General features: G+C 44.5%; 2 protein-coding genes across 3 annotated transcripts in view; one reads left to right on the top strand and one right to left on the bottom strand.

The window, feature by feature from the left end:
• The window catches only part of marchf5l (membrane-associated ring finger (C3HC4) 5, like), an 87,322-nt gene that overhangs the window by 10,500 nt on the left and 50,392 nt on the right, over nucleotides 1-26,430 (top strand). The window lies entirely within an intron of this gene.
• Nucleotides 8,177-15,376, bottom strand: LOC310995021 (protein NLRC3-like; the record flags this gene model as incomplete). The annotated part of the gene is made up of 5 exons (XM_083983951.1): nucleotides 8,177-8,270; nucleotides 10,657-10,830; nucleotides 11,003-11,176; nucleotides 11,274-13,074; nucleotides 15,265-15,376. The coding sequence occupies 5 exons, from the start codon at nucleotides 15,374-15,376 to the stop codon at nucleotides 8,177-8,179; spliced, it is 2,355 nt and encodes a 784-aa protein (XP_083840077.1).

Below are 26,430 nucleotides of genomic sequence, written 5' to 3'. Positions count from 1 at the left end.
GTGAACTAGTTTACTAATTTGCAAATCCAATTCGTAAGATTGTAATAAATATTTTTTGTTGTTAGAACTCAATCCTGTGTTGTAATTATAATGGTAATACTGTTTGGATAGATATGAAACAGGTAAAAGTGAACTTTTATTTTTTAAAGGGGAAGTACTAAATTTTATTATTTTATTTTATTTCACTATCACAATTATCACACCATCTTCAGACGAACTCAGGCCCCGTCCCACTGTACTACAACACTCCAATTAGTCAATATTTCCTAGCTACATGGGACTGGGGTTACATTTTTGTGGGCTTAAGGGATATTCCGTTCTGTGTTCGTCAGCAAGTCTCCCTGAAAGCCAGAGAAAAATGCAATCCTGAACAATCACACTCGTGACTTCAGCTGCACCTCGACACCGTGAGACCTTTATTTCTCTTTTATACACTGTACAAAAACATAGCATTTATTATGTTTACATTAACATTACATCAACATTGTTCCAAAAAGGAGACGTTACATCCTTTCAGTTCATCTCAGTTTCCACTGTCTCAGATTTCTCATTCTGTATGTGTATGTACAAGCTGTTAATAATAAAATGAATAAAAGCAAGAAATTAAAAAAAAATATCCCAGTAAGCAGAGATGTCCTTCCTAATTTGTGAAGACAGAGTAGGGCTGGCCCTTCAGCCAATCAGGAACCCCCAGACCAAAATAGATTTGACTGGTCAAAGATACCGGGAGCTGTAGGCTTGTTTTCAAAATAAATCCTACCTACCCCAGATTTAACATAAAGCTGCAACACAACAAATGGTGAAAAGTTGAAGGAGGTCTGAACACTTTGTGTATGCACTCTATCTATCTATCTATCTATCTATCTATCTATCTATCTATCTATCTATTAGGGATGCACATTTTGAATTTTTTTTCTGAACGATAACCGACGCTCGTTAACCGATTATTAACCGTTAACCGATAAGATTAAGATGCTTGCGGCGCACGGCAAAAAAAAAAAAATTATCGCTCCAATTTTTAAAAAAAAAATTTGCCGTTAAATACACACGTGCGCTGTGACAGAGCAGCGCCACTTCCACTCTGCTCTGTCTCAGCTGATCGCGCTCATATAGACAGTGAGACCTTCACAGGACAAAGAGACACTGAGGAACCAGGACTGATGTAGAACCCAGGATACAGAGGTTCAGTGAAGGTGGTTTTGATGGTGTGGAGGTGGACTGGTCTGCCAGAGGAGACTCTGTAGAAGGACAGAGTGCCAGCAGGACAGTCCACATACACTCCTACTCTGTGAGAGACACGGAAGGAAGAGATGGATGTTTCTGTGTTGTTGCACCAGACAGAGTAACCATGATAATCAAAATCATCAGAGCACCTCAGACTCCAGGACTGATCATTTCCTCCAAACCAACAGTCTTCACTCTCTCCTTTCCTTCTGATTCCTCTGTAACTCACTGATATATAGACATCTCCTCTCCACTCGACCTCCCAGCAACAGCGAACAGTCAGAGCAGTTGAACACAGCAGCTGCGGTGAGAAGTCAAATCTGTCTGGATGATCAGAATATGACTGAACCTTTGTCACATGTGTCACCTTCCTGTTGTTGTCAGACAGTTTTAGGCGTTTGTTCACTGAGTTCATGTCCACTTCCGGTTCACAGGCGTCTGATGGAGAGAACAAGACACAACACAGCTGCAGTTTATCATCTGTCCATTTATCAACAACTTCACTGACAATTTGTGAAAAAGAATAATTCAAACATCAACAATGTTGTGCTTTTCTTCTGGTGTGAACCTGAGGATGAGGCTGATGAAGATCCACACCAATAAACACATGGAGTGAATAAAATGTCACTAATGAAACTGAATCATCATCTTCCACTGCAGCACAAAGAAGCTCTGAACCATCTGCTTTCTAAAACTGTCATCTCCCATTGAGAGTGAAGTAGAGTCCCGCAGCTCAAGGATGAAAATGTGTGATTATTACTCCATGCAATGCAGCCAAAGTTCCTACGTATCTGGCCTATCAGTTTATAAAAGTTATTTTCGAGTGTTCACAGGGAAAAGGACGGGAAGGCATTTCTAACTTTAGATATTTGCAGGAGAAAATCACATAAACAAGTGCAAGATTAGGTTACACCCCGCCTTTCCGAAACACTGCCTTGGTTTCCTATCTTTTCTTAAAGGGATAGTTCACCCTAGAATGATATTTCGCTCATTATCTACTCACCCTCATGTTGACTAAGGGCTGGAAGAATTATCAGAGTCCTCCGTCCCTTCTCTGAGTTACAGGGGGTCTCGGCGTAGCACTGCATTTCAATGCAACGGTTGCAAAGCGACACCGGAGCTCTTCGTAAAAAAACACACACAAAAAAACATCCAAATACCTCCATGATGCTCGTATGTAATGTCCGTCTTGTGCTGAAGCCCTAAATTGCGTAATTGTCCCGAAAAAAATTAAATAAGTCTATATTTTAAGCTTGTTTGTAGCGGAAGCTTCTCGAAGCTCCTCTTCCTGGTCCGTCCAAATCTCGCGTGATTCGCAGTAACCGCACTGACGCCGGCGCAAATCACGCGAGATTTGGACGGACCAGGAAGAGGAGCTTCGAGAAGCTTCCGCTACAAACAAGCTTAAAATATAGACTTATTTAATTTTTTTCGGGACAATTACGCAATTTGGGGCTTCAGCACAAGACGGACATTACATACGAGCATCATGGAGGTATTTGGATGGTTTTTTGTGTGTGTTTTTTTACGAAGAGCTCCGGTGTCGCTTTGCAACCGTTGCATTGAAATGCAGTGCTACGCCGAGACCCCCTGTAACTCAGAGAAGGGACGGAGGACTCTGATAATTCTTCCAGCCCTTAGTCAACATGAGGGTGAGTAGATAATGAGCGAAATATCATTCTAGGGTGAACTATCCCTTTAAGACCTCACTATTCTGAAAAAGCTGTTAGGGAAAACCCCCCACTTCGAACGGACATACGGATGCAATCAGAAAGGAAACAGAGGCAGCACATTGATCCTTTTTTTCCTTTTCGGCGTCAAACAGATCATGTGCATAATTAACTGCAAAACATGCACTTCATACATAATGCTCATTATGCTTCTAGCCTGTCTAGCCTCTACCTGGTCTTTTTACTAAACTTAACCAACTCCTTTCTTCATTACCCAAACCCAAGCACCGAGCAAAGAAATGTCTTTTTTTTATCCCCCAGCTGTCAGAAGGAGCGGCGGCTGCAGCAGGCTCACGCCCGTGTGGGCTCAAACCGGGTTCAGCAGTGTAAACAGTGCCTCGCGGTTCAGCACCATGGACAGCTGCAGGGGGTGGGGAGTCGGAACAGCTGTGTTTTGGGGGAACGTTTGGAACAGCGGCGTGTAGGAATGGAGGTGTTTTGGAATGGAGACCTCGCGAGATTAGACACGACGATACACGCAAGATGAGGACGACGTTTGTTGTTACCAGAAGAGACTGTCTAACACAGTGAAGAAGACGCCACAGAAGGGACAACACGGCTGAGTTTATGGAGTTTGAGAACAATGACGACTGGCTTCATTTCGATAGACGCCACTCTCAGTTTCAGGTGATGTCCCTTTGCCACATTCTGGCGTTGTTGGCAGGATCCATGTAGCACTAGGGGTGGGTCCATGGATTCCTAATGTGTGGCAGCCTGCACGGAAGCACGAGGACGTGCTTGTGAAAAGAGGGGGAGAGATGTAACAGTTGAGGGTCCTGTCACTATGCCTACAGTTGATCATGCGCCCTGGCTACTTGGCCAAGGGGATGTCCCTTTGGGTGACTAGCGCGCATGGCTATTACCCGGGAGGTGTCGGTTCAGTCCCCGCCCGGGCCCTCTTCACCTTGCCACACTTCACTTTTTGACACCTAGATATGAAATCTCCACTCTTGACCTCCATTGGTCATTGTATGGCCCAGGACCTCTGAGGTCACCTGGGCATATAACTGGAGAAGTGCCTTTCTGCCCCCTCTCTGTTCTTATCTTCCTTCTGTTGTTCTTCCCAAGCAGAGCTGCTGCTCCTCACAGATTCTCTTCTCAGCTCTACACCTGGAGCTACTGCTACAGTTCTCCGACCTCCATGAGGCCTGCACAAGGCAGGAACTAGCCTCGTAAACCAGCCTCTCGCGGAAGTGCATTTCATTTCATTCCGAGGGAGAGTCTGGCCTCATCCCCATTCTAAGCGTTTGGACTGAAACCCTCAGAAGGCCGAGCCAATCAGCGTCGTCCGCTGTGATTGACACAGCACGTTGGCCAATCAGGGACCGACTGGTGCAAAGCCCCGTCACTACACCAACTTGCTGATTGGCTGAATGGGGTTGTCTGTCAACGCTACTACCAAAGATATTAAACCGTCTTTGCTACTACTCCCGCCCAGCTCCCGCCCAGCCCAAACGCTTGCAGGGGGGATGAGGCCAGACTCTCCCGAGAAATGAAATGAAATGCATTTCCGCGAGAGGCTGGTTTACGAGGCTAGGCAGGAACCACCACTGGACCAAACCTTGGTAGAGATGCAAGTGTCTATCAACAGATTCAAGAATCTGTTCCACCGGAATCTTCTCTCCTTCATGTGACTTGGTAATGTTACTGGGCCTAGTTATAGCTTTTACCTCGCACATACCTTGAGTAAGCATATGTGAGGGCAGGCACCTTAGAGACAGACACACACACCTACACACACTCTTACTGTTCATAAGGGTGAGGGCCGGCACCTGGATTAGGAGCACTGCCCCTTGTAGGTAGGGCTATAGAGAAAGCCCCCTCTCTTCATAAGGACAGGTGTGAGCCATTAGTGCCTCTTTGTCTGAGGCCTGGTAGATGTGTGGTGGAACTGTCTTGTCTGTGCAGGTAAGAGAACTGTGCAGATGAAAAGCTTTATTTGAGGGAAAACTTTATTTGGTATTTTGGGGAATTTTGACCAGTATCCTCATACAGAACCGTGGTGCAGCTGTGTCCTCTCGATTCAGTTTGAATGTGCTGTAGGTCCATGCTTGGGAGGTAGGCTGCTGACAACCTGGTGTTTAATCTCATCAGACTACAGAAATTATTAGTGATGTGTCCAATTTAATTCCTTGTGTGAGCGTGAGTCAGCCTTTTCCCTGAGTCACAGTATACAGCCAGTCAGGGGGGCAATATCATCCAGAATAGCAGAGCAGTGTGAATTGAAAGCATGGACCATGCAGTCAATACTTTTGTGGGGGGATTGCAGAGAGGCTACGTTGCTGTTAAAAGCAGCTGTAAAATTTTCGGCTGAGAGAAAATAAATACTATAAATTCGTGAGGTTTTTACTTGCTTCACTGGAGCCAGATCCGCCTCAAAAGATTGATTGAATAAGACGTTCCACTCGCGGTAGCTACGGACGCCATGATGGACGGCAAAAGAGCAGTGGACGTCAATTTAATTCAATGGGGCGCGTTATAGTTTTGTGACATTCCGTGGTTGTAGGGTTTCCCCCTCTTTTCCACTGAGCTGGTTCCACTGCTGGTTCGGAGCCAGAGCCTGACTAGCACCGGTTCTTTGCTTTTCCACCGCCTAAAAACGGTTATTGGTTCTTAAAACTGGTTCCAAGCACCAACTCCTTGCTGGGCAAGAGCTAAGAACTGGCTCCTCCAGGGGCTGGCGGTGGGGTTACATGAGCAACAGGACCAGTGCGAAGATATTCAGACACGTTATCAATATCGTTTTAAGTGTAGTCGATGTAAACACAGTTGAAGCTAGCTGAGCTACATTCTGTGGCTAACAACAGCTAATGAATCAATGTTCCTGTTCCTTGTTCTGCAACTCTTGAAATGTTTGAGCCGGTGTCTTTATCATTTTTAGAAGACCTGATTGGCCACATTAAACCATCAGGCTCTCCCTGTGATGTGGTCCCTCCTGGTTTTTTAAAAGAAGTTTTCCCTTGTATAGGACAGTCTGTCCTGGCCATTATCAATAGTAGTCTGTCCTCTGGTGTTGTCCCCCAGTGTTTTAAACATGCTGTGGTCCAGCCCCTACTTAAAAAACCTGGCCTTGATGGCAGCGTGCTGACCAATTTCAGGCCTATCTCTAAGCTGCCTTTTATTTCTAAAATTTTAGAAAAAGTTGTGTTCACTCAACTCAAGTTGTTTTTAGATGAACATGATGTCCTGGAGGTCTTCCAGTCAGGTTTTAAAAGTCTGCATAGTACCGAGTCAGCTTTGCTTAGAGTGTTCAACGACATCCTCTTGGCAAATGACTCCAGTGAATGTTATTCTGGTTTTATTAGACTTGACGGCAGCTTTTGATACCGTGGACCACAACACCCTAGTGGCTCGGCTACGCCACCTAGTGGGTATACGTGGTACTGCACTAGACTGGTTCAAGTCATATCTAACCGGTAGAACCATGAGTGTGAGCCTTGGTGACTTGAAATCCAGTCCCCTACTTTTCTCTCTGTACTTACTGCCACTGGGAGTGGAGTCAGATTTATGTGCCACTACAAAAGAAAGATGCCTTCTCTCTCGCACCATTTCTGGCATGTTTCGAAGACATCAAAGCCTGGATGGCCCTCAACTTTTTAAATTTTAATGAGAAAAAAACAGAAGTGATGGTGTTTGGTCCCAGTGGTCTCTGTGAACCCCCCCTGTTGACTTGGGCCCTTTGGCAGAGTTTACAAAGCCAACAGTTTTAAACTTGGGTTTTAAGATGGACAGTGATTTTAAATTGGATAGTCAAATTAGCTCTGTGGTAAAGTCCAGCTTCTTCCAAATTAGACAGCTGGCAAAGGTCAAACCGTTCCTCGCACATCAGCACTTTGAAACAGTAATCCATGCCTTCATCACATCTCGGCTGGATTACTGTAATGCACTTTATTTTGGAGTTAGCCAGTCCTCCCTTGCACATCTCCAGTTGGTGCAAAATGTGGCCGCGCGCCTGCTAACTGGAGTACGTAAAAGGGAGTACATCACCCCCATCCTGGCCTCCCTCCACTGGCTGCCTGTGCATTTTAGAGTTCATTTTAAGATTCTTTTGTTTGTTTTTAAATCTTTAAATGGACTGGCCCCTTCTTACCTCTCTGAGCTTCTTCACCCCTACGCTCCTGCTCGGTGCCTCCGGTCAGCTGATCTGCTGCTCCTGGAGGTACCGAGGTCCAAACGGAAGCTCAGAGGGGACAGAGCCTTTTCAGTTGCTGCTCCAAAACTGTGGAACGAGCTTCCCCTCCACATTAGGCAGGCCTCCTCACTGTCCATTTTTAAAACTCATCTTAAAACCCATTTTTATTCCTTAGCTTTCAACTCAGCATGAGACTCTACCTCTGTTTTAGTGTTTTATGGTCTGTTTTATTTGTTGGTTTTATTGGTTTTATTTTAATTGTTTTATTTAAAATGTAAATTGTTTTATTGCTTTTAAATTGTTTTAAAAGCAATAAACAATTATTATTTCATATTTATTTTTCTGCTAATTGTTTTATTTTTATATGTTGCATGATGTACAGCACTTTGTTTCAGCTGTGGTTGTTTTAAAGGGCTTTATAAATAAATTTGAGTTGAGTTGAGTTTGAGTAATGCTCGTATTTTTAAACATAGCACCGTCACAACGTAGCTGCCGCCGGCCGATACCGGCGATTACAACAAAGACAGCTTCCAGTTTTCTTTTATTTTTCAGCCGGGTTTAATCAGAGAATGATCACTAATTATACAGACGTCGGATCAGGTCGTCAACACCCACGGGTCAGACCAGGTTTTAATTTCCAGGTCCGTTAACTGTAGGCTAGTTAGCAGCAGCAAAGACAGAAGCAGCTGCTGTATGGGGAGTACGGCTTTGACCGAACGTTAGCTCCTTAGCAGTGGAAAAGCAAACACAGAAAACTGAGATATTCTACGCAGAATAACAAAAAAACAAACAAAATATTGCAATGGATGAGTAGATATTCTATTTTAAATAAGCAATGATCCTGTGAGGTTGTAATGTGAAGTGATCGAGTCACATTGTTGGACGGCACCCATACAGTCTATGGTCAGTACTGAGCGCTTTCTGCCGTCCGTCATGGCGTCGCCTCTCGCGTCACGTGATAATTGTGATGTAGCTGCAAGGGGTCAATAGTTACTAACTTAATGATTAAACAAGGTTCTGTGTGAACAGTTAGCATACCTTCATGAGACTGATTTTATAAATTGGCTGTCTGTGGTACCCCGAGGTGGATTCAATGAGTAGCTGTGTTCTCATGAATCAAATTTAAAACACACTCACACTTCCTTAGACCAGGTCTCAGTCTCTGAGGTCCACAATGGTCGACCCTGGAGGAGGAAACAAAGTCAGGTTGAACTTCACCCACCTTCACTCATCCACCATGAAACATGAAGCAGAGTTCCTCAGTTAGTCAGAGACAGAGACACAGTGTGGGAGCAGCTGTCTGTCCATCTGTCCATACTAGGGCTGGGCAACGATTACAATTTTTAATCGTGATTAATCGCATGATTTTTTGATGATTAATCACGATAATCGCATTGTATACTCAAAATCCAATAATGAATTCAAAAGTAGTGTAAACTGCACTTTTATTTCAATGTTCTGCTGCCATATGAACGAAAGTGCCATAACACAAAACTCGTCAGTCCAGTCACTTTGCCACCTTTAGATTCAGGACATGTCATTAATTATCTGCAAGGCCGTTGTATAGGGGGGAAAGGTGATGATAATTCTAGGGTCCCAGAGCCCAGTAGGGCCCACAAAAAACCCCAGTAGTCTAATCTTTGTATGACTGAATAATTCTGCATAAGACCCTGACTAATATTCATAGCAGGGACGTGCACATGACTATGGAGGGGCAGGGGCTCAACATCAGAAAAGGGCAGTACCTATGTACAATTTTTTCAGGCCTTAATATCAAAATAAATAAATAAAAATAAACTCCAGTTACTATTTAGTTGGTAGAGAAAGCCTGCACGCCTTCAGGACTGCAGTCAATACGCTGGACCAATTTCCCAACTTCCCGAAACAGAGTCATGACTTCTGAACTGGTAGGCTAAGGCTAATATGGTATTGGGTGCACATTAACATGGCTTGCAGAAAAAAAAATCATGTGAGTGCAAGTGCAAAATAGAAGTAGGCTAAGCCTACAGGCTACACACACAAAACCAAGAAATGACTACTGTGACTGCTACTGTGCATATTTCAGAACAGCAGCAATATTTACAACAGCCAAGTCACAATTCCAGTAACTCAACATCTGGAAACAAATTCAAATAGTCAGTGAAATCAAGCTGAGTGAGTGATTCCTCCTGTTGCTGTTGTTGTTCACTACATTCAGGTGATGTTAGACAGAGGACGGGGTGGGGCTTAACTCTTAACAAGCAGTTAGCTAAACAAACACAAATGGGGCTTTTCTGAAATATGACTCATATTAAGCTCGTTGAATAAGTGGAGGGCGATTTGTCAGAACCGACAAGGAAGTTATGTTGGTGGATTTATAACTCACAAGATTCGACACAAGTCGCTCCACTGTCACGTCTCATCTACTGTATGTGCGGCACACACAGAGTTGAGGCAGCAGCTTCTACTTCTCTCTCTCTCTCTGGACGTGCATGTGAGGGAGCGCGCACCGCGGGGCATCCCCCCCACCCCCCGTCCCTCAGCGAGGGACAGAGCGGAGCAGCAGCGGACAACACACACACCAACTCACATAGGGTTAGTAATACCGTGTGCTATTACAAGGAAATGCGTACGGTAGATAACCGTGGCATTTTTACAGCGCGGTTGTTTACATCCTCATGCACAGCAGGAATGCATTTATTGAAAAAAAAAAAAAAAACGTAAAAAAAGGGCACTTTTTAATACGAGGCAAAAAGGGCAGGGGCTCAAGCACCCTTTGGGCCCTATGTGTGCACGTGCCTGATTCATAGTAATGCTGCGTTAGCATCAAAACAAAGTAGGCTAAATAAAAAATGATAATAGCAGTCTATGAAAAAAAGTGGAAAAGTCAGGGGCCCACTTTAGTATTCTTTCAGGGCCCCCAGAATTCCTAGCAATGGCCCTGATTATCTGACTAACTTGCATATTTCACTCAGAGAACCGGCGGATCAGCTGATGTGCAGTGCACACTGTATAGCCTACTGTATGATCCTTTTTTTTCTCTCTCTCTCTCCATCACGCTGTACATCTTCACAAGCCATACACTTTCTACACAAGCCATAGGTCGACGTGTGTGGGGTGAGATGGAAATACGATAGAGCAGAGTGCACCTTCTCTCTCATGTTGAGTTCTATATTACGTAAGACAGGTGCGTCAGTGCCAGTAGATCGTTGCGGACTCGCGCGTCAGGCATTTGGCTCTCCTAATGGGAATGGTTGGTTTGACGTGACTTTATCATTAAAAGTGAAAAAAGAGAGAGAGAGAGCTGTCAACCAATCCTACACATCAGGTCAGCATAGCGCAGGGGGAGGGATATTATTCTGTGGAGAAAAATATACATGAAATTTTACAGGGGGGCACAGCACGTGGTTTACCTGGTAAAAAGTGTCTGGCGACTCTGACAACTACACCGCAGCAGCCAGCAACAGACTTTTACAAAATAAAAGCGTGTCAGCAACATGCGTTAATGCGCAATAAAATAAATGTCGGCGTTAATAGTTTAATGAGTTAACGCGATAATAACGTGTTAACTTGCCCAGCCCTAATCCATACCTGAGAGTCTCCAGTCTCCAGTCTGGATCCTCCAGTCCAGCAGACAGCAGCTTCACTCCTGAGTCTCCTGGATGATTGTAGCTCAGGTCCAGCTCTCTCAGATGGGAGGGGTTGGAGCTCAGAGCTGAGGCCAGAGAAGCACAGCCTTCCTCTGTGACCTGACAGTATAACAACCTGAACACACACACACTTAGTGTGAGTCCTGTGTTCTTCAGATAATACTGTATATTAAACTATTGGTGTCTGCAACTCTGCAGCCCAATTCTGCAAACCTTCCCACTTTATTATTACACCTCATTTAATGCAAGATCATAAAACACATGAAGCCTTGCTAAATTCACCCAACCTGAGAGTCTCGAGTTTGCAGTGTGGACTCTTCAGTCCAGCTGACAACAGCTTCACTCCTGAGTCCTTCAGGTCGTTGTTACTCAGCTCCAGGTGTCTCAGACTAGAGGACTGGGAGCTGAGGACTGAGGACAGAGCTTCACAACTTCTTTGTGAGAGTTTACAATCCCACAGCCTGAAAAGAGAAAATGACAAAAGGTACCAGTAACAGAAGCTTGTTTGACTTGACAAACGACAAAAAAAAAAAAATCCAAATGGACATATGTGCTTACAGAGCTTTGTTGGAGGCTTTGACCACTGGCAGCAGCCTCAGAAGAGCCTCCTCTGAACCAGAGTATTTCTTCAGGTCAAACACGTCCAGATCTTCATCTGATGACAGTAAGATGAAGACCAGAGCCGACCACTGAGCAGGAGATAATTTATGTATGGAGAGACGTCCTGATCTCAGGGACTGTTGGATCTCCTCCACCAGAGAACGATCATTCAGTTCATTCAGACAGTGGAACAGGTTGATGCTTTTCTCTGCAGACAGATTCTCACTTATCTTTTTCCTGATGTACTGGATGATTTTTGGTTCTTTTTGTGAGCTACTTCCTGTCTTTGACATTAGACCTCGTAGGAGAGTCTGACTGGTCTCCAGTGAAAGACCCAGGAGGAAGCGGAGGAACAAGTCTAGGTGTCCATTTGGACTCTGTAAGGCCTCATCCACAGCGCTCTGGTAGAATGATTTTGATCCAGGTTTTTCTTTCAAGACTTTAGACCACCAGGAGTTTGTTGGTTGTGACATCAGATTGAGTCCAGAGTTGATGAAGGTCAGATGGACATGAAGAGCAGCCAGAAACTCCTGAACACTCAGATGGACGAAGCAGAACACCTGGTCCTGGTACAGCCCTCTCTCCTCTTTAAAGATCTGTGTGAACACTCCTGAGTACACTGAGGCTTCTCTGATATCGATACCACACTCTGTCAGGTCTGATTCATAGAAGATCAGGTTTCCTTTCTGCAGCTGCTCAAAAGCCAGTTTTCCCAGAGACTCAATCATCTTCCTGCTCTCTAGACTCCAGGGTGGATCTGTCTCAGCTCCTCCATCATACTTGGCCTTCTTCAGTTTCAGATGAACCACCAGGAGGTGGATGTACATCTCAGTCAGGGTCCTGGGCAGCTCTTCTCCCTCTCTGGTCTTCAACAGCTTCTCCAGAACTGTAGCAGTGATCCAGCAGAAGACTGGGATGTGGCACATGATGTGGAGGCTTCGTGATGTCTTGATGTGGGAGATGATCTTTCTGGCCTGCTCCTCATCTCTGAACCTCTTTCTGAAGTACTCCTCCTTCTGTGGGTCAGTGAACCCTCTGACCTCTATCACCATGTCAACACACTGAGGAGGGATATGATTGGCTGCTGCAGGTCGTGTGGTTATCCAGAGGCGAGCAGAGGGAAGCAGTTTCCCCCTGATGAGGTTGGTCAACAGCACGTTGACTGAGGTGGACTCTGTCACATCAGTCAGGATCTCAGTGTTGTGGAAGTCCAGAGGAAGTCGACACTCGTCCAGACCGTCAAAGATGAAGACGACCTGGAACTCATCAAAGCTGCAGATTCCTGCTTCTTTGGTTTCAGAGAAGAAGTGATGAACAAGTTCCACCAAGCTGAACTTTTTCTCTTTCAGCACATTCAGCTCTCTGAAGGTGAAGGGAAATGTGAAGTGTATGTCCTGGTTGGATTTGTCTTCAGCCCAGTCCAGAGTGAACTTCTGTGTTAAGACTGTTTTCCCAATGCCAGCCACTCCCTTTGTCATCACTGTTCTGATTGGTCGGTCTCTTCCTGGTAGGACTTTAAAGATGTCTTCTTGTCTGATGGTTGTTTCTGGTACATCTGGTTTCCTGGACACTGTTTCAATCTGTCTGATCTCATGTTCATCATTGACCTCTCCACTCCCCCCCTCTGTGATGTAGAGCTCTGTGTAGATCTGGTTCAGAAGGGTTGGGTTTCCTGCTTTAGAGATCCCCTCAAACACACACTGGAACTTCTTCTTCAGGTTCAATTTGTGTTCATGTCGACAAACTGCAGCATGACTTTCTAAATGAAGAAAAAAATAAGATCAATGAATGAAATATGAAGTCAATAATTTACTCTACTTCACTTAAGAATGCCCATTATAATATAACCCCCTCAAAAAAAAGTTTGGAAACATTATTTCAGTGAATCATTCTCAATAACACCAAATAGTGTTGTTTGTATATGGTTGGAAATCCTGATTAGTCACTTTTACTACAACTGGGTACAACTTGTTAGGATTGTCCATCTGTGGAGTTAGCAGCATGGAATGGGTAGCACCCCCCCAAAATGTACGAAATCCCCAATATCCTCATGTTGGTATTCACTCTTGTTTTGAGCTTCAAGTGCTACCAGGTGTGTCAGTCACAGGTGTATAACTGACCTGTCATTAGTTCAGACCTCAACCCAACTTAACACTTGTGGGATCAGCTTGGACTTGGTGTACAGTCCCTGAGTGACACAACCAACCAACCAAGCTGGTTGACCTTCAACCTTCAACAAGCCATCAAGCCACCAAGCTGGTGACCAGCATGATGAGGAGTTTCCAAGAAGTTGTGGCTGCATACTGATCTTCTACACATTACTGAGGTCCCTGACAGTGTCAAATGAATAAAGTGTAAAAACGGCCACTATCTGTTGTTTTTTCCCCCTCATTACTGTGGGAGACTACAATCATCCAATCCACCATGCAACTCATAAGAGTGAAACGTGTTCAATTGGGTTAAGGTCTGGACATGGCAGGTCAGTCATACACCTGTGCAGGGCCTGAAGTTAACTTTTTTGGCCACCAACTTTTTCTGCTGGGCCCCCCCACCCTCCTTTTTTTTTTTTTTTTTTTTTTTTACTGTGTAACAGTATTATTTTCCTTGTATTTTCAAGCACCTGAATAGTGTAATTATTTTTCTTTGTATTTATTTTACATTTTTTGCGTTACAATCATAGACTGTAAAAAGAATGGACGTAGCGCCGTGACGTCACCCATTGGTTTGGGGGAGTCTGTTTTGTGCCGCTACTATGGCGATTTGAACTGCGCCATCTTGAATTTTAGGTGGAGTCTACTTGCCATATTTGGAGAGGTGCAGCGGTTAGCCGGCTGAGAACCCACTCACTGAACTCGGAGCAACCAATTAACGGCCGGTAAACTGTCTGTGAAGCTGTCACTCAACGTAATTTATGCACAAATTTGAAGCCTAAACAATACTAAAACGGTTGTGGTACACCAAAAATCCCCCCCCCCCCCCCCCCCCCCCCACAGTGTTCACGGAGGTCGAAACTATCAGTAGAGACCAAAAAAATAAAATGTACCAGGCTGTAAAAATGTTTTCAAATTTTTAAGCTGTAAAGTCGGCTATTTTAACATGGGGCTCAATTGGAGTTGCTCCTTTCTGGAGCCAGCCCCCAGAGGCCGACGGGGTACTGCAGCTTTTTGAACGCGGAAATGGTCTTCACTTGGAGAACCCACAACTCCCCCCTTGGTTACAATATTCAACCTGACCGTCCCTGCTGCTCATACTGTAACATACATGTACAGTTCGTAGTGATTCCATCAACGTCAGAACAATTAAAGCAGAAGTGAGTGATCCGGTCGTTTTCGCTAATGCTGCGTTCCAGGCCGGCTTTTGAAATCATAAATTACAGCTTCAAGTCACAACTTACGACTTTGTAGCGTTCCAGGCAACCCACTCGTGTTTTTCCGACCTGTTTTACCGGTGAAAGTCACTATAACGGCCACTCGTAACTTCCGACCGGTGAACTCGTACCAGATCGAACTGGTACAACTTCACGGTCGGAAAAATACGAGTTTCCTTGAACGCACCATAACAGTCCTCGTCCCTACGTCACCACATTCACGGCGTCCCTTGGCTGCACACACAGCCCTGCATGCCGTTCTCTCTCCTCATTGGATAAAAACTGTAGGATACGATAAATGTTTTCTCTTCGGCTCAGAGCAGAGCAGAGGGACTGAGAGACCCGTGTTTCAGTCCAAACACTCTATGTAAGTGATTGCTGTCGGAAGATATAACTATTTAAGACTTATATTAACACAAATATATCACTTACTTCTGCTTTAAGGGAAAACCCTGCCTTCACCTCCCAAATGAATCAGATGAGACAACTTTCCAGCTTGTGTGCGTTTTTTGTCAGTATTTAAACCGCGCACGAGATGAACACACACACAGAGACCTGAGGGAGAAGCGCTTGTCGACCGACCTGCGCTGGCCGCATAGCGCCGCGAGTAGCCGCGAAGCACCGAGAAGCGGAGCCCTTTGATGTTGTGATGGGAATGATGGACGATGTGAATATTGTGGGGCTTTTGGTACATTTTTAGGGGCCCTACCCACACGTTTAGTGGTGCTGCTCATTCCACGGATGCACGATCCTTACAAGTTGTACCTTGATGTACAGGTGACCAATAAGGCTAAATCCAATACCAATTGGTATTATTAAAAGGGAGAAATTGTTGACTAAAATAACATTTTAGTTAATTTCACCCTACAATAATTTCATCCCTTTAGATACTAGAAAATGTTCCATTCTTCTTAAATCTTTATATAAATCCTCTTACTGCTCTGCAGACAGTCAGCCAGCTCCTCCTGCTTCATCCTCCTCAGGAAGTTCACTGTGATCTTCAGAAATGACTTTCTGCTCCTCCTCTGATCTTCATCAGCATCAACCACTACGTCATCATCATTGTCATGATTATCTAATAATTCTGGGCAATTAGGACTCAAAAGTTTTTGGAGTCTCTTCAGCTCATTCTTCACAAAAATGACAATGTTCTCCTCCAGCAGCTGGAAAAACAATAGCATGCAGTTTAAACTTCACTTTCAGTATAAACACATGGATCAAACATCTGTAGATGTGCATGGATGAGGAAGACTGCAGACAGTCACGGTGTAACACCCGCCAAGAATGAACAACAACTGTGCATACCCTTCATTCCCCATCACCAGAGGTGGGTAGTAACGCGCTACATTTACTCCGTTACATTTACTTGAGTAACTTTTTGGAAAAATTGTACTTCTAAGAGTAGTTTCAATGCTGCCTACTTGTTACTTTTACTTGAGTATATTTCTTCGGAAGAAGCGGTACTTTTACTCCGTTACATTGAGCTTCATTCCCGTCGCTACTCGCTACTTTTTCTTATTGATCCAATGTGCGATCTGGCTGTTTATGTTTTAAGGGAGATACGTCCGAGCCTCTGTCACGTGACTGCGTTTCACCAATCAGATGTAGCCACTCGCGACGTTTGCCTCCGTTACCAGAGCCAGGCAGTCACATGACCGCACACAAAATCTCCGCGGTAAACAGGACGGCCACTCCGCCTCAAATTTGAGAAACTGTGGCTAGTAAATGATTAGGATGACGTCAGCCCTGGTACGTCGTGGATAATGTCCGTGAATGTTCTCAGTCATCCAGGTCATCTTATTCTTCTTCCTCCCCAGGAAGTTTAAACCCCATACAAACCTGGAGACATGTGACTCCTAGTCACATGACCACCCCCCCAGTTTCGGGGGTGTGGTATGGTAGTCCTCTGATATGTAAAACTGTTTTAAACTAAAATCAAAACATAATGTTTTTTATAAACTGTGTGATCTTGGTTTCCCCCGAGAAAGTCGCAACACTGTAGCCGACAGCTGCACAGCGCTGCACGCTGTCCCCAGAGCAGCATTCAAGGAGACCGATTACTCAAACAAAACCAAGATCACACAGTTTATAAAAAACATTATGTTTTGATTTTAGTTTAAAACAGTTTTACATATCAGAGGACTACCATATTCACACACAGGGTACCTCAAAGTGTCTATTATCGTAATCTGTAAAAAAAAAAAAAAAACGGTTTTGACGAGTTTACTCGTCAATGGTCGTGAACGTTCGGCAGGCTGTGACGAGTTTACTCGTCAATGGTCGCGAAAGAGTTAAGTTTTATGTCAACGAAGCACATAATTGAAAATAGCACAGACTTGCATATAACGAAACCCCAAGCATTTATAGAATGAACATGTGGGTTATGCATATAATGTGTAAATGCAGAACATATCTGTTGTCCACCCCCTGTTTTTTTGTCCTTTTTTAGAAAGAGTGTCCAACAGTCCATACAGCCAGAACAGGCTGCCGTCAAATGTCAGTGTGCCTGCACATCGCAGAGCTGGGGTCTCATTTATAACCATTGCATATGCACAAAACGGGGCTGAAAGTGGTGTACGTGACTTTCCACGCCAAGGTTGTGATCTATAAAAAACAAACTTGACGGGAGAATGTGCGCAGCCCTAAGCAAATTCTGACCCATGCGTACGCATGGTTTGGAGGAAAAGGGGAATTGGCGACACAAAGGGTGTGGTGGTGAACTGAAGTCAGACTCAGGAAATGTAGAGTGAGAAGAACGATTATGTTTTTATTATCGGTCATGTTGTGATATATATCCCAAACATTATAGCAATACATGATTTTGGGGTAAATATCACAACAATATATCACAACAGCCATCACACATTTAATTTCAACCTGTATGCGTTAGATCCATGATTTAATTCAACAGCGTTATTTTGCATCGGACTGATGTTTCAGAAATATCTTCTTAGAATTTAACTGAATATTCAAAATCAAAATTCTTTCTCTATATTTAATCGCCATCTCTCCGTCATATTGTCCACTCCCAGAGCGCAGGAGGAGGAGAGGACGGCGCGGCTGCATGGAATAAAGTATATGGTCCTATCGAGAGTCAATTAATTAACAATTAATTATCAAAGACTGGGAAAAAGCCAGTAATCACAATCGTTACACTCTGTTTTCTTGTTATCAGTCCTATGCTGTTCATAACAAAAACCGAGAGAAAACCGGCATAAAGTATAGCGTCATGTTCGTTAATTCTTCAGAATATATTTCAGGATGGAGGATACCACTAACTGACTCAACCAATTTTATCGATCAGTCTAATTGGTGAGCCCCGTGCGTAATGCTGCACCACGGCACCGCTGGAGGAGAATAAGGAGGGAGAGGGTCTTAAGGGACCAACAACTGTCTGGCCCATGATGGTGACTGGTTAATAACTCGTTTCAGATTCACTACTGTTGTCATTGTTGTAACTATGTGCCGAATCGGGTCCAGCATTTGAGAGGGCAGCGCACCAAAACAACTGCGTGCGCTCTGTGCCGCTGACGCCGCAGCTGCAGCAACATGTCACGTTGTCACTTTCACACCTGCAGCTAATTCACAACACCGACAGAACAAGGGCACGTCAGGCTCATTTACATGCAGATCACATTCATGAGGTGGTTTGCATTGACCATCTATGGTTAAAACAGGGCGTGTACAGGGCGGAACGTGAAGCTGATTCAGCTGCGCACACTTGTAGGAACTCTGTGATTTATAAAGGGAAGTTTGCTTGCAAGTGCGTACGCAGGGTTTTATAAGTCTGAATATTTTTTGGCGCACGCAAAACTTGGCTTTTGGGCGTCCGTACACTTTTAGTAACAATCCTACATACAGTTTTATAAATGAGACCCCTGGTCTATGACAAAGTCCTTGTAGAGAGAGCTGGGTCTTGATGCCCTCCCTCCGATCGAGTAACAATCACAGGCCGCTGTCCCTGTGACAGTGCTGGTCACACACTGTCATGCTGTGGGCTTTGTGGATGTGCGACTGTGGCAACAGCAGGTGGGTCCCCTACCGTGGAGTTAGACACATAGGTCTCAGGTGTCTGAAGTAGGTGGCGTCTGTTCCTGATCTATATGTAGCATCTCAAGCCTTGACCTGGACCCCTGTTGCCAGCCTGTCATGTCCTCTCTGTGTCTGCATTCTCACTGTCTGCCCAGCTCGCAGTGGAGCTAGCTGCCTAGCTGACTTGTCGTAGTAGACTTTTCCCCTCTGTCTCGCTTGTGTCACGGCCATTTGGACCTGTGTTTCCACTCTGGGTGAGTACCTGTCTTTGGTCATGGGAATGAAAGCCCTGGTGCGCCGAGAAATTGAGCTGGCGACGGCAGCCTGTCCCTGGGCATTTTGTGTAGGCTGAGGAGAGCTGCATCTATGTCTGTTCCATCTCATGCACATTTCTCCAGCAGGTGCTTTGCTGAGCGCACAGCCCTCTCAGCAAGCCCATTGGACTGAGGATACAAGGGACTGCTGGTGAAATGACAGAAGTCCCACTTGAGAGCAAATTCCTGGAACTCCCTACTTGTGAAGTAAGCAGCATTTTCTGTCGTAAGTTACTGTGGCACGTGAGTAGCAAAGTGGCGTTTAAGCTTGGCTACAAGTGTGGCACTTGTTGTACCCAGGGAGACGGTCTATCTCGAACCAGCCAGAGTAAGAGTCAACAAGCACAAGATGCTCCTTTCCCTCCCACTCAAAAACATCTGCTGCAGTGAGAGACCATGGTAGGTCAGGGATGTCATGTAGTTGAAGGGGCTCTTTAGGCTGGTGTGGCTTGAGAGCATTACAGGGGGCACACCTGGATCACTGTAGATGGTCGGCCAGAACATGTCTCCTTGGCCCTGCGCTTTGTGGCCTCGAGACCAGGGTGGCCCTGGTGCAGCTGTTGCATGTAGTAACGCTGGAGGGAGTGTGGAATGATGAACCGTTGTCCACAGAGGAGCAAGCCACTGTTGGTTGTGAGGTCCTCTCTCATGGTGTAGAATGGCCTCAGGTCACGTGGCACCTCCTATATGTGTCAGGCCAGCCTGCAGCAACGACCTCAGAGAGACGCCGGCACACAGGATCAGCCAACATCTCACGCTTCAGTTCCTCAACCCTTTCCGTTCCACCACCATGACCTTGTACTCCTCCATTTCCTCAGCCTGGTCAGTGGAGGGCAGATGTGCACGGGAGAGAGTATCAGCGATGTAGAGCTCCCTGCCCCTCTTGTAGATGACGTCGAGGTTGTAACACTGCAGGCGGAGCATCATCCTTTGGATGCGTGCAGAGGCTGTGTGAAGTGGCTTTTTTAGTATGGTAATTAGCGGCTGATGATCAGTCTCGACAGTCACGGCCCATCCATATATGCAGTGATGGATTTTGTGCAAGCATAGACAAGGGCCAGGAGCTCTTTTTCAACCTGAGCGTCAGTCTGAGATTGACAGCCCGTATCCTGTCCATGACTTGGCGGAGACGTAGATCATGCTCCTCTCTCGAGCGGCCCCACACCAGGATGTTATTGATCATGTTACGACCGAAAGGGCTTCGAAAAGCTGTTTCATGCACCTTTGGAAAACCTCACTCCCCGTGGTGATGCCATAGAGCATTCGTAGGAAAACATAGCAGCTGACAGGAATCATGAAGGTGGTGAGTTTTGAGGACTCTTTGCTGAGCGGCACCCCGCCAGAATCCACACTTAGCATCCAGAATGCTGAACATTTTGGCATCAGACATGTCAGCGATCACCTCTTCCACAGTTTTCAGCGGGAGGTGGGGTCTGAGGAGGGCTTTGTTGAGGTTGATGGGGTCGATGCATAGTCTGATGCTATCATCTCGTTTGCTCGCAGCCACCATGGCTGAAACCCATTCAGTGGGCTCCTGAATCGGTGTGATGACTCCCAGTCGGGTCATTCTATACAGTTCTGCCACAATCCTGTCCTTCATGACCAGTGGCACCCGCCTTGGAGCACATATAGTGGGGTGCACGGTGTCATCCAGGCGCATGTGATACACCACAGGCAGCTTGCCAATGGTGCTGGTGTCAAATAGGTCCTTGTACTCTGTCAGCTCTGGTGCTTCCTGCTGGACGTCAGCATGAACCTCTGGTCCAAAAGTCACATAGCCGAGTCTGACACTGTCTCTGAGACCCAGCAATGGCTTGATGTTTCTGTCCACAACTTGGAATTGCAGCAAATTGGAACATTTTAAGTATAATTATAAAAGTATACTTTCAAGTATACAACAAGTACACTCATCAATACTCCTAGTGTACTAAGTATATACTTCTAGACCACACTTTAATTTATTGAAGTATACTTTATAAGGTCATTTTAAGATTACAAAAGTACACTTTCAAGTATACTGCCTCAGTTTTAGTATAAAACTAGAAAAAGCATTTCCAAGAATGGAAATGGTGTGACTGCTGAAAGCAGCTGAACGCTGTTGCAGAATTAGCAAATAGTGCAAGCAGTGATCACCATACAAATGTTTGCCCAAGGTTGGAATTGAACCCACAACCTCATGGTCAGTAGACTTCCACTCTGCCTCTAGGCCACAGTGCACACACAGTTACAAGACTGTTGTCTGTTAATGATCTGCACTCTGTCTCACTCTGAAGTTAACGAGCCCAAAGCTGCACCTGTTGGAAACACTGTCAACATCAAGAAAGCTTGAGAGTCAAGCTTGAATGACTTAGAATGAAAAATTCTGTGAATTTCAGGCTGAGAGCAGCAGTTTCAACATGAAGCAAGTTATCAGAAGTCAACAGAGGACGACTGGGAAAATAATTCACTATAATTGTTGTTGAGGCAAGATTTGAACCAGCAACCTTCAGGTCTTCAGACCAGCAAGCTAACCACTAGGCTACAGACAGAGACAGTATGTGAGGGGCAAAGAAAACCTTTGATAAGAGGATCACTGGCTTATGCTTAAAAAAAAAAGTAAGGAAAATGCAGAAATTAGCCACAACAAGTAAGTAGAGGACTCTTTTGTGAAAATAGTGCAAGCAGTGATGACCATACAAATGGTTGACCAAGGTAGGAATCAAACCCACAATCTCATGGTCAGAAGACTTTGACTTTGCCTCTAGGCCACAGTGTACACACTGTTGCAAAGACTGTTGTCTGTTGATGAGCTGCACTCTGTCTCACTCTGAAGTTAACGAGCCCAAAGCTGCACCTGTTGGAAACACACTGTGTCAACACCAAGAAAGCTTGAGAGTCAAGCTTGAATGACTTAGAATGAAAAATTCTGTGAATTTCAGGCTGAGAGCAGCAGTTTCAACATGAAGCAAGTTATCAGAAGTCAACAGAGGACGACTGGGAAAATAATTCACTATAATTGTTGTTGAGGCAAGATTTGAACTAGGAATCGAACTCACAACCTCATGATCACTAAACCTTTACTCTGCCGCTTCGCCACAGAGAGCACAGAGATAAGCATGTTGCCATTGTAATGTGATGATGTGCTATAAGATAACATAACAAGAGTTCTTCCCTTAGATTCGAACCAGTATCCTTGAGGTTGACAAGCGGCCACCCTACCCCCTACACTACAGTGGAGTTGAGGAGAACAGAGGTTGAGACTTTGATGAATGTGAGATTTTTCAATGATGCTTAGAAAAAAAAGTAAGGAAAGTGCAGAAATTAGCCACACCAAGCAAGAAGAGGACTTTTTGTGACCTGTGACTATTTTTTGGTGAATTAAAATGAATTAAAAAGCACTTAACAGCAAGTTACAAAGTTGAGCTCCTTCTCCTGCTGCTGTGAAAAAAATGCATTGGGCTGAATGAGAGCAGAGAGCTCCCTGGCTGCATTTAAAAAATATTTTAAATAATTATCTAAGTCTCTTTGCATTTTTGACCAGAATTTTAGCCAGAAGACAAGTTTGATCATGTGACCAGACCAAGTGGTATTGGTTAAAGTTCAAAGTGGCTGACACACTAACAAGACTGCTCAAATGGGATTTGAACCCGTGACCTTGTGGTTGGATGGCAGTAACCTTATCCACTAGGCCATTCCAACACTTATAATGAAGTAGAGGTTGAGACTTTGATGAATGTGAGATTTATTAATGATGCTTAAAGTCCCACTCCCGCGACCCTTTTCGGCCGTTTTAAAACCAGCTCATTAGCCATGCACATTAGCAATTCACCTCTGGGGGGTGGGCGGAGACTGCGCTGTTTTGCACCCGCCCAGCCACCTCCTCGCACCCCACCCCCCGGTTGCTGACAGCTGGACATTGTACAATTGACCCTTCGCCAACTCCTCCCACAAACGGCTATTGTCCAATCCTACGTTAGCAACCGTAACTATAGGCCTGGCAAGCTTTCCGCAGTGGGTCATTACGTTTGCTATTGTGGACACATTTTGAGACTAAAAACGAAAAACATTTGTTTGTAGAGAAGGATGTTGTTGTTGCTGCTGCTACTATGGCGGCGGCGGCGGCAGCAGCAGCAATATAAAGATGTTCAGATACGAGCGGACTTTTTTTTCGACTTGAGCAAGTGTAAATATGGGGATAACCATATGTTCACCTCCGAAATGACAGCTGTACTTTTACGGCTTTTACCTGGGCTTTTAGGCGAGGGATCCTCCAGGCAGGGACTGCTTTCACTGACTGATACAGCGGTGGGAGAAAAAAAAACAGCAGCGAAAGCTGTATGTGGTTCACAATCGCCCAAAAACTTAGAGTTTGACAACGTTTCATGACCAGTGAGATGACCTAAGTCTTCGTGGGTTGATAGACGGTAAAATTACCGGTCCTTACTGCTGCTCTGTACATTGTCCAGTCGTGTCGTTGAACAGATGTTTTATCCTCCTGCGCGAGTCACGTCACTGAAAACTATGAATGATCTTTGTGACTTCTTCTCTCTATTATGTCAGAACAGTTTATCCAGAAATTTGCTGATATTTCCATTGAAATCGATACCAAATACTGCCAGGAGCATGGCTGGGAGTGAAAGCTTGCCCGCCGTAGCAACAGTAACCAAGGGGGCGGGGCTTACGCGAAGGGTCAATTACAGATTCAGCGCATTTAGTGTAAAACTCCACACTGGGATTCGATCCCAGACCGGAAAATAGGCCTTGGTTGCAGTGCAAGCTGCTCTACCAAGTGAGCTATACCTGTTATACCTTGACAGCTACACCGAGCTGCCAAGGCTTTCACCTCTGAGCCAGATGAAGAACGGGGTGGGAGCTTGTAGCATTAGTGCCCTCCCCTGGAGCTGTGACACGTCAGCTCCAGTCTCCCTGAAACTGCCAGTTTGCGTCTGCCATTGGTTCACAGCAATTTGAAGGCAGAAAAACTCAGAAATGCAATTTTGCACTTCCTTTTCTGCTGATATGTGCTCTAACACAAGAAAAATGCCTCAGGAACTTGTGAAAAGCACGAAAAACATGATTTTAATGGGAGCGGGTCTTTAAAGTCCAAAGTTGCTGACACACTAACAAGACTGCTCAGGTGGGATTTGAACCTGTGACCTTGTGGTTGGATAGCAGGAACTTTATCCACTGGGCTATTCCAACACCAATAATGAAGTAGAGGTTTGATGAATATGAGATTTTTCAATGATGCTTTAAAAAAAAAGAAATGAGCCACAACAAGTAAGTAGAGGACCTTTTTGTGAAAATAGTGCAAGCAGTGATCACCATACAAATGGTTGACCAAGGTAGGAATCGAACCTACAATCTCATGGTCGCTAGACTTTGACTTTGCCTCTAGGCCACAGTGTACACACAGTTGTAAAGACTGTTGTCTTACTTTGCCACTTCGCCACAGAGAGCACAGACATAAGCATGTTGCCATTGTAATGTGATGATGTGCTGCAAACGGTGGCAGAAGCAATTAATGCGTCTCTTAACGAACACCTGTAACCAATTAAGGGTGGGGGAGGGGAGCAGAATTCAACATCACATAACAAGATTGCTCAGCCTGGATTCAAACTAGTGACCTTGGAGTTGACAAGCGGCCACCTTACCAACTGGACTACAGACAGAGTTGTGGAGAAGAGAGGTTGAGACTTTGATGAATGTGAGGTTTTTCAATGATGCTTAAAATAAAAAGAAATGAGTATAAATTAGCCACAACAAGTACGTAGAGGACTTTTTTGTGACCTGTGACTATTTTTTGGTGAATTAAAATGAACTAGAAAAAGCATTTCCAAGAATGGAAATGGTGTGACTGCTGAAAGCTGTTGCAGAATTAGCAAATAGTGCAAGCAGTGATCACCATACAAATGTTTGACCAAGGTCGGAAGCGAACCAACAACCTCATGGTCAGTAGATTTCCGCTCTGCCTCTAGGCCGCAGTACACACACAGTTGCAGAGACTGTTGTCTGTTAATGATCTGCACTCTGTCTCACTCTGAAGAAACACTGTCAACATCAAGAAAGCTTGAGAGTCAAGCTTGAATGACTTAGAATGAAAATTTCTGTGAATTTCAGGCTGAGAGCAGCAGTTTCAACATGAAGCAAGTTATCAGAAGTCAACAGAGGACGACTGGGAAAATAATTCACTATAATTGTTGTTGAGGCAAGATTTGGACCAGTAATCAAACCCACAACCTCATGCTCACTAAACCTTTACTCTGCCGCTTCGCCACAGAGAGCACATACATAGGCATGTTGCCATTGTAATGTGATGATGTGCTGCAAACGGTGGCAATGGCAATTAATGCATCTCTTAACGAACACCTGTAACCAATTGAGGGTGGGGGAGGGGAGCAGAATTCAACATCACATAACAAGATTGCTCAGCCTGGATTTGAACCAGTGACCTTGGGGTTGGCAAGCAGCCACCTTAACCACTACACTAGAGTAGAGTTGGGGAGAAGAGAGGTTGAGACTTTGATGAATGTGAGATTTTTCAATGATGCTTAAAATAAAAAGAAATTAGTATAAATTAGCCACACCAAGTAAGAAGAGGACTTTTTTGTGACCTGTGACTATTTTTTGGTGAATTAAAATGAATTAAAAAGCACTTAACAGCAAGTTACAAAGTTGAGCTCCTTCTCCTGCTGCTGGGAAAAAAATGCATTGGGCTGAATGAGAGCAGAGAGCTCCCTGGCTGCATTTAAAAAATATTTTAAATTATTATCTAAGTCTCTTTGCATTTTTGACCAGAATTTTAGCCAGAAGACAAGTGTTGCTACAAAACTGGAGAAAATAATTTGTCTAGAGTTTAATTTGTGGCCATGCTGAGTTTAGCCAGAAAAACTCTAGAATGTTTTTTTGCCTCTCTCCACTCTGGCACCACTCTAGCTCTGCTCGTTAGACGCAACACACACACATTATAAAGCTGAAAAAAATCAGAAAAAGTTAAATATTTGAAAAAGTATAAATAGTTAAAAAGAGAAAAGTAATGCCGATAAAGTTCAAAAAAAGCTGCACGTTTTGATATATGAATTGTTGAAATAGCACAAAGTATGAAGGACTAGAAGAAGACCGTAAAAAGGCGGAAGAAAATGGCCAAACAGAAGAACAATAGTGTGACTGCTTTCAGCAGTCACACTAATTAAAAAGCACTTAACAGCAAGTTACAAAGTTGAGCTCCTTCTCCTGCTGCTGTGGAAAAAAATGCATTGGGCTGAATGAGAGCAGAGAGCTCCCTGGCTGCATTTAAAAAATATTTTTAATTATTATCTAAGTCTCTTTGCATTTTTGACCAGAATTTTAGCCAGAAGACAAGTGTGGCTACAAAACTGGAGAAAATAATTTGTCTAGAGTTTAATTTGTGGCCGTGCTGACA

Source organism: Trachurus trachurus (genome assembly GCF_905171665.1).
Source record: "Trachurus trachurus genome assembly, chromosome: 12".
Lineage (NCBI taxonomy): Eukaryota > Metazoa > Chordata > Actinopteri > Carangiformes > Carangidae > Trachurus > Trachurus trachurus.
Note: the sequence above shows the minus strand (reverse complement) of the source record. Positions and strands in the feature narration are given on the sequence as shown.